The 8224-nt window shown below is 58.7% G+C and overlaps 1 protein-coding gene across 1 annotated transcript in view; it reads left to right on the top strand.

The window, feature by feature from the left end:
• Positions 1-7461, top strand: part of TYK2 (tyrosine kinase 2) — an 18860-nt gene extending 11399 nt beyond the window's left edge. The window contains exons 10-23 of the mRNA XM_007460662.1: positions 67-170; positions 266-448; positions 537-624; positions 1543-1670; positions 2560-2695; positions 2778-2932; positions 3653-3803; positions 4282-4379; positions 4612-4804; positions 5185-5303; positions 5676-5848; positions 6069-6186; positions 7133-7243; positions 7327-7461. Coding sequence (XP_007460724.1) covers positions 67-170; positions 266-448; positions 537-624; positions 1543-1670; positions 2560-2695; positions 2778-2932; positions 3653-3803; positions 4282-4379; positions 4612-4804; positions 5185-5303; positions 5676-5848; positions 6069-6186; positions 7133-7243; positions 7327-7461 — 1892 coding nt within the window. The remainder of the gene's footprint in view (positions 1-66; positions 171-265; positions 449-536; positions 625-1542; positions 1671-2559; positions 2696-2777; positions 2933-3652; positions 3804-4281; positions 4380-4611; positions 4805-5184; positions 5304-5675; positions 5849-6068; positions 6187-7132; positions 7244-7326) is intronic.
• The last annotated feature ends 763 nt before the right edge of the window (positions 7462-8224 follow it).

The following is an 8224-nucleotide window of genomic DNA, read 5'->3' as shown; positions in this document are numbered from 1 at the left end:
GTCGCGGGGGGGGGGGGGGGGGCCTCTTCCTCCGTGACAACTTTCAGGGACTGCTTCCATCCCCAGAGATCTCCAACCTCATCGTCACGCGGGGACCTCGGGCCAGCAGCAGGCCACTCAACCTCAGCCATCTCAGATTCCACCAGGTCCGCCAGGAAGACATCACCCAGGTGCGTGGCGCAGGGGTGGCCCCTGCGGGCGTGGGGCACCAGAGAGGCAGCCTGGAGCCGTTGTCATGGAGATCTTCCACACCATGTCCCCCCAGCTGTCCCACTTGGGCCAGGGCACGAGGACCAACGTGTATGAGGGCCTCTTGCGAGTGGGGGGCGGAGGCCCCGAGGAGGACAAGGTGGATGGCGGGGACCCCCCCATGCCCGGGGCGGGCTGTGAACAGGAGCTGCGAGTGGTACTCAAGGTGCTAGATCCCAGTCACCGTGACATCGCCCTGGTGAGTGAGCATGGCCAGGGGATGGGGGGCAGGGTGAAGGGGGTCAGGGTCAGGGCCTGCAGCCCCCTAACCTGCCCCGTCCCCACAGGCCTTCTACGAGACAGCCAGCCTCATGAGCCAGGTCTCCCACGTGCACCTGGTCTTCGTGCACGGCATCTACATGCAGGGCTCCGACAGTGAGTGAGCCCTGCCCCACCCCCGACATACACACACACCCCACCCCACTCGGCCCCATTTACAGCCCGATCCCACTTATGCTCTTGACCTGCATCCTTATCCCTGACTGCACACTGACCTTTGACCTACACCCCACCCCTGAATGCACCCCAGCCTGTGCCCATCGACTCTCACCTCCAGCCTAAACCCTGTCCACACCATGACCCTTAGCAGCTCCGTGATCCCTGCCTACGCCCCAACCATCTACCTACACCCCGACTCTAGACTGCATCCCTAGCTTCATCTACCACCCAAACACCTCTACAATCCAGCCCCTGTGTATCCTCTGACCCCCTCAATACCGTGACAGCATGCAGACCCCAGCCTTGTTGGCCATCCCGATCCTCCCAAACCTCAGCCCCTGCTTCTCCCCCTGCTCTCCCGCTACTCTGTGCGTACCTCCTTGTACAGGGTGCCCACGGCCGCCCCCAGACCCGCCGACCTCAGCGCCACGTGTCCATCTCTCCTGCTTTCCCCACAACGCTGGCTTACGTGCCGAGCCTGCGCACCTCTCACTGCACAGGCAGCCCCAGCCCTGTGGGATCTCAACCTCCAGCTCCACTCCCTCCACTCGTCTGCACCCTCTCCCCGGTTCCCCAGTCCCGTCCTGACCTTTGTCACTCACTCGCAGCCTCCTCTCTACCCCAGCCCCACCCTGGACCCAAATGCCAGCATTCAGCTGGCCTCACCCTGCACCCACCTCCAACGGCCCTCCGTACTGCATTCCTCCTCTCCCCAGAGTCGCTCCCGAGCCTCCCCCCACACCCTTGCCCGACACCTTCCCCACCTACAGTCCCAGCCCCCCAGCCCTGTCCTGCCCCCTGGCGCCCTGGAGGGTAAGCTGGTGGGCAGCACCTGCAGTGGCTGGGCCTTTGCAGACATCATGGTGACGGAGTACGTGGAGCACGGGCCCCTGGACGTGTGGCTGCGGCGGGAGAGGGGCCACGTGCCCCTGGCCTGGAAGCTGGCAGTGGCCCAGCAGCTGGCCAGCGCCCTCAGCTACCTGGTGCGTGGTCTGCGGGTGGGGCCTGCGTGGGTGGGGAGGGCCAGGGCAGCTCCCACGTTGCGTATGGAGGCCTGAACGCACCCATCCACGCACTGGATCTTCCCATGAACCTCCTCTGCTCACGCACCCCTGTGGCTCCCATCTCTTCCCACCTCCTCCACTTTGTGTCCAAGGCCCTGTGGCAGTTGCCTCTGTCACTCTTGCCATTTGTTCCCCAGCCCTTCCTGGTCCAGTCACCCCAGTTTCCAGAACACCTGCTGTGTGCCGGGCTCTGTCCTAGGCCCTGGGGACCCAACAGAGAACAAAACAGACAGAAGTTTCTGTCCTTGGGGAGCTGGCATTTTAGTTGGGAGGGACAAGCGAGAAATAATAATTAGTACATTACATTACAAAATATGCCAGAAAGTAGCAAGAACTGTGGGGAAAAAAGCAGAGGTGGAGATGAGGATTTGATACAGTTTGGGGAAGAGGTGATGTCTTAAAACAGGTGGGTTGGGGAAGGCCTCACTAAGGTGACCTGGAGGTGACATGGGGTGAGGGGAGAGGTGGGTAGTTGTGAGTGTATCTGGGAGAAGTGCATTCCAGGCAGAGGGGACAGCCAGTGCAAAGGCCCTGGGGAAGGAGCATGCCTGCCATGGGTTTGAGGACCGCAATAGGGTCCTCTGGCCTTTTGTCCCCGGCTGAGAGCCTTGGCCACCAGCACTGGGAAAACAGGAAGGACCCACTGGAGACCCAGTGCTCCCTTGTCACTATGACAATGGACTGGCATCTCCATAACGACCATGATTGTCTTTTTCACTTGGGCTGTCCCTGGGGGGACCATGTGGGATGGGGTAGGGGTGGGGTCTACAGCCCCCAGTGGCCACGCCTCCTTTCCCTCCTACCCCAGGAAGACAAGAGGCTGGTTCACAGCAACGTGTGTGGCCGGAACATCCTCCTGGCACGGCTGGGGCTGGCGGAGGGCACCAGCCCCTTCATCAAGTTGAGTGACCCCGGTGTGGGCCTGAGCGCCCTCTCCAGGGAGGGTGAGGACGCAGGCAGGGCTGGGCATAGGGGCAGGCTTCCCCCACTCCTTTTACCTTGCTGACCTCTGACTCTGGCCCCCAGAACGGGTGGAGCGGATCCCCTGGACAGCCCCTGAGTGCCTGTCCGGTGGAGCCAACAGCCTAAGCACTGCAGCCGACAAGTGGGGCTTTGGTGCCACCCTCCTGGAGATCTGCTTCGATGGGGAGGCCCCCCTGCAGGGCCGCAGCCCCTCCGAGGTATGTCCAGGGGACCCCTGGGCCCTTCCCACAAAGAGGGCTGGCACCGCCAAGGAGTCCAGAGGGTACATTCAGGGTCCAGAGCTGCCTCTCCTCTGGCTGTGCAGCCTCATCTCTCTGGGACTCCATCAGGTCATCTGTCAGTTGCAGTGAACTGCAGTCCCAACCTCATAAGGTCGTTATGGCACAAAGCAAATAGATCACATGCTTTAGGCAGAGTGACCAGGGCATCAAGGGGGAGGCACGGGCTGTCGGGAGGAAGGGGACCCAGAGGATGCCCCTGACCCAGCTGAGGGATGGGGCAGGGCTTCCCAGAGGAGGTTTTACTCTAAGTGCAGAAATATCAGTGTCCCAGGCTAGGAAGAGCAGCCTAGGTGGTGGACACAGCCTATGCAAAGGCCGGAAGGCTTTGGGGCATTCAGGGAGCTGCAGTATGCAAAAGCGTCCTGGGAGCAGAGGTGGGTGGAAGGCAGGGCAGGAAGGGCCAAGTGTGAGATGCTCCAGCACAGCACAGCCTGCTCTACTTGGGTTCCAATCCTGACTCTGCGGTGGTGGGCAAGTCTGCATCCCATTGCCGAGGCTCAGTGGCCTCATCTGTAATATGGGAATGACAAGAACAAGGACCTGGCTGGTCTAGCCCTGCTCCGGGGACCTGACTCTGCCTCTTGGGGAAGGGGACTGAGGGTGTACACTGACTCCTTCCGGTCCCCTCTCCAACAGAAAGAGTGCTTCTACCAGAAGCAGCACAAGCTGCCTGAGCCCTCGTGCCCAGAGCTGGCCATACTCACCAGCCAGTGCCTGACCTATGAGCCAGCCCAGCGGCCATCCTTCCGCACCATCCTGCGTGACCTCACTCAGCTGCAGCCCCAAAGTGAGCATCACTCCAGGGCGGGGACCCTGGAGGTGGGGGAGGGGCTGGGATCCCTGCTGACTCAGGCATGGTGCACCCAAGACTCTGTACAGTGGCTTAGGGTGTGTGCCGGTTTCTAATTCACTTAAGTAAGGGGGAGGGGAAGCCCCAAGCTCTCCTTTATGTTTTGCTTGGGGAGAGCCACGGCTTCTTTGGATGAATTAGACCCTGGCAAATTTTTTAGTTATTAATGAAAAGTTTGGGCCCTTTACCCAATCTCAGAACATCCCAGGTGTTGGTTATGGTGCAGCCAGCTCTGTGTTTTGGACAATAAGTGGAATTTTCCAGCCCTTGCAAAAAAAAAAACAAAACAAAACAACTTTCCTTATCTCTGGGATCGGATGCTGGGGATAGCAGTAGCTGGCTTTCTGCGTCCCCAAGTGTGGACCCTTTTGGGGAAGGGTCTGTGTTCCAGACTCACCCACTGTAGCTCTTCCAGATCTCGTTGATGTCTTGTCTGTGAACCCGGACTCATCGGTGTCAGATCCTACGGTTTTCCACAAGCGCTATTTGAAAAAGATCCGGGATCTGGGTGAGGTAAGGGCGAGGCCTGGAGGACCGGGGGCGGGGCATGGGCTGCTCGAAGGCCCTGGCCTTAGAGACTGTCAGCTTCAAGGGAGGCCCCGGGGAATTGAAAGGGAGGCCTCAGCCCCAAGGGGATCCATCCACATGGAGTAGGTGGGGCCTTGGATTTTCCAAACAAACCTGCCTGGAGGTGGGGCCTGGGGAGCTGGGGGTGGGGCTGATGCTCCTTGCACGCTCCGGCCAGGGTCACTTCGGAAAGGTCAGCTTGTACTGCTACGATCCAACCAATGACGGCACTGGTGAGGTGGTGGCTGTGAAGGCCCTCAAGGCAGGCTGCGGTCCCCAGCTCCGTACAGGCTGGAGGCGAGAGATCGAAATCTTGCGCACACTCTACCACGAGCACATTGTCAAGTACAAGGGCTGCTGCGAGGACCAAGGTGGGCGGGGCCTAGAGATAGATTATAACAGGGCGGGGCTATGTCTTGGGTGTGGCTTGGTGGGCGGGGCCAGCAGGACCTGGCCAATTAGAGCCTCTCAGCCCCAGGCTGGAGGATGCAGTTTGCAGACACCGAGGTGGGCGAGGCCCGGCCGCCTCCTTTCCATCCTTAGGCGCTCTGCTGGGGCCAGGATGGGTGGGAGCCACCGTCAGCTCCCTTGCCTGTGGACGGGTTCAGGATGGGTCCACCCCATCTGAGGACTGGTCCTAGTGAGGATGGATCTTGGTTTTCCCTCCCCACCTTGGGTTAGGGGGTGCAGGGTGGGCAGCCTGTGGTCCAGGTCTCTACCACCCTTACGGGCCGCTCCTCTCCGGTGTCAGGCGAGAAGTCGGTACAGCTGGTCATGGAGTATGTGCCCCTGGGCAGCCTCCGAGACTACTTGCCCCGGCACAACGTCGGGCTGGCCCAGCTGCTGCTCTTCTCCCAGCAGATCTGTGAGGTGGGCCTGCCTGCCCCTGCTCCCAGAGCCTGCCCACTTCTTGGGCTTGGCCTGAGCTTCCTGTCTCCCCCGCCAACCCCCCTGGGCCTGCTCTCTTCCATCCTTGTCCATTCAGCAGATCACCTGGCCACACCCCCACTGGCCCAGGCCCCCACCCCCCTCCCAATTCTCCCACCCCCTGCCCCGGGGGAGCCCCCCATGTGGCTCCACCTCTGCTGTCCGGCTCTGCTCCTTTTCGCTCTGGCCCCAGCTGCCATCCTGCCCGTTCTCGCGCCTGGTCCCCGCCAACTTGACTGTCCCCTGGCCATCCTGGTCACTGCTTCTCAGGCCCGGTCCTGCCCCCACGCTGATCCTGACTTACCCCACCCCCAGGGTATGGCCTACCTGCACGCGCAGCACTACGTGCACCGAGACCTGGCCGCACGCAATGTGCTGCTGGACAACAACAGGCTGGTCAAGATTGGGGACTTCGGCCTCGCCAAGGCCGTGCCCGAAGGCCATGAGTACTACTGCGTGCGCGAGGATGGGGACAGCCCCGTGTTCTGGTAACCGGCGGGACCCAGCCGGAGGGAGGGGTGCCAGGGTCACCTGGAGCAGACAGGGTGGAGGAGATGGATTCCGGGGTCTCAGACGACAGGGCCTGGGTCAAGTGACACTGCCCGCCCTCTTAAGGGTGGGGCCCTAACTGGGACCACAGGGCTCCTAAGACTCAGGTAAGGACTCCAGCTCTGTCTGGCCCAAGGCCTGAGTGCCCTCTCTCCCCAGGTATGCCCCGGAGTGCCTGAAGGAGTGTAAGTTCTACTATGCATCCGACGTCTGGTCCTTTGGGGTCACCATGTATGAGCTGCTGACCTACTGTGACTCCACCCAGAGCCCCCCCTCGGTGAGAGCCAGGCCCGCACCCCGACCCCATCCTAGAGGAGTTAGCGAGGCATGCATTCAGTTCCCAGCTCCCCCACCCTAGCAAGAGCTTAACCCACCTGAGCCTCACAGTTGCATTCTGTAAAGTGGGCCCGTTACACTGCAGAGGGCTTGGATTGTGACCGAAACCCACTCAAATAGGAACGGCTTATTCTGCCATTTGCAAACCCCAAAGGGACAGTGGGAACATGGCTTGATCTAGACCTTCAAATGCCATCAGGAATCCCATTTTCTCCATCTCTCAGCTCTGCTGATTTCCACGGTAGCATTTTGGTTTTTTCGCCGTGCCACGCGGCATGTGGGATCTTAGTTCCCCGATCAGGGATCGAACCTATGCCCCCTGCAGTGGAAGCACCGAGTCTTAACCACTGGTAGCATTTCTTAAGCAAGACTTCCCTTTGTCGTGGCAACAGTGGACCCAGCTGAGGGGAGGAGGGTCTTCTCTTTCCAACATAATTCAGGACTCTCTGATCGGCCCAGCTTGACTCACGTGCCCTCCAGGGAGCCACTCACTGTGTAGTCCTTGGCTGAGGGGAGGAGCCTAGAGTATGTTAAGGGTTTATTCCCAAAGCCAATCAGAGTGCCTTTATAGGAAAATTTAAAAAAAGGTTTCTGAACAGGCAAAAACAACTTGCTGAGGCTTAATAATAATAGCAAGCACCTAATTCAGACTTACTCTATGGATATTAGTTTATCTAAGTTTCACAATAACCCCAGGTGGTAGATGTTATCACCCATTTTACAGATGAGAGAACTGAGGCCCAGAGAGGCGAAGTCATAAGACCAATGTTATGCAGCTGAGAAGTGGTAGAGATGGCATTAGAACTCCTGCCATCCGGCTTCAGACTCTTGACCTCTATCTAGGCAGCCCTGCCTCTTAAAAAGAGCTTGTCCTGTTTCTTCTGTAGAAATTCATCGAGCTCATAGGCCTCACCCAGGGGCAGATGACAGTGCTGAGGCTCACTGAGCTGCTGGAACGAGGGGAGAGGCTGCCACAGCCAGAGAAATGTCCCTGTGAGGTGAGACCCTCCCTTTTCCCCCTGCCCCCACCATCGGACCAGGGAGAGAGCAGAGATCACAGCCTCAGTTTTTCCTTCCCCAGATCTATGGCCTCATGAAGAACTGCTGGAAAGCAGAGGCCTCTTTCCGCCCGACATTCCAGAACCTCATACCCATCCTCAAAACGGTCCACGAGAAATACCAAGGCCAGGCAGCCTCAGCGTTCAGTGTCTGCTGAAGCCCGCCAGCAGCTCTGCTTGGGGGGATTGGAGCAGGCGGTACCCATAGAGAAGGCCTCCTGCTTCCCACCCTAAGAGGAGCCCAAGAGGGGATGGTCAGCCTCACTGACTCCCTGTGCCTTACTCCTGTCTGGATGCCCCACCCCTCTGAACTGACTTTCCTTGTCTTAGTCCATTTGGGCTGCTATAACAAAACGCCACAGACTGGGTGGCTTCTAAACAACAGAAATTTATTTGTCACAGTTATGGAGGCTGGGAAGTCAAGATCAAGGCACCAGCATGGTTGAATTTTGGCAAAAGCCCTCTTACTGGTTCATAGCCTATGCCTTCTTACAGTGTCCCCACAAGGTCCAAGGGGGCAAGGCATTTTTCTGGAGCCTCTTTTATAAGGGCACTAATCACATTCATGAGGGCTCTGCCCTCATGACCTATGCACCTCCTAATACCATCACGTTAGGTGTTAGGATTTCAACATAGTGATTTTGAAGGGACAGAAACATTCAAACCATAGAACCTTCCAAGATCGTGAGCCTGACATAGGTTCCTGAGGGACCCAGGACAAGCAAGGAGCTAACCAGGCCCTTGAATCTGATCCTTTTATCTTCCCCCAGCTCCTGCCCTTGGAGCCCACTATCTCCCCTAACTGGTTAAAAACTCATAGTTCCTCTGCTAGAGGCATGGTCCTTGGGCCCTTCTTCAGCAAGTGTCCACTCTCCTGGGGACTGCAGCTACAGCAAGACACTCATTGCAGAAGTCAGATTC

This window comes from Lipotes vexillifer, unplaced genomic scaffold, assembly GCF_000442215.2.
Source record: "Lipotes vexillifer unplaced genomic scaffold, Lipotes_vexillifer_v1.1 scaffold1011, whole genome shotgun sequence".
Classification (NCBI taxonomy): Eukaryota; Metazoa; Chordata; class Mammalia; order Artiodactyla; family Lipotidae; genus Lipotes; species Lipotes vexillifer.
Note: the sequence above shows the minus strand (reverse complement) of the source record. Positions and strands in the feature narration are given on the sequence as shown.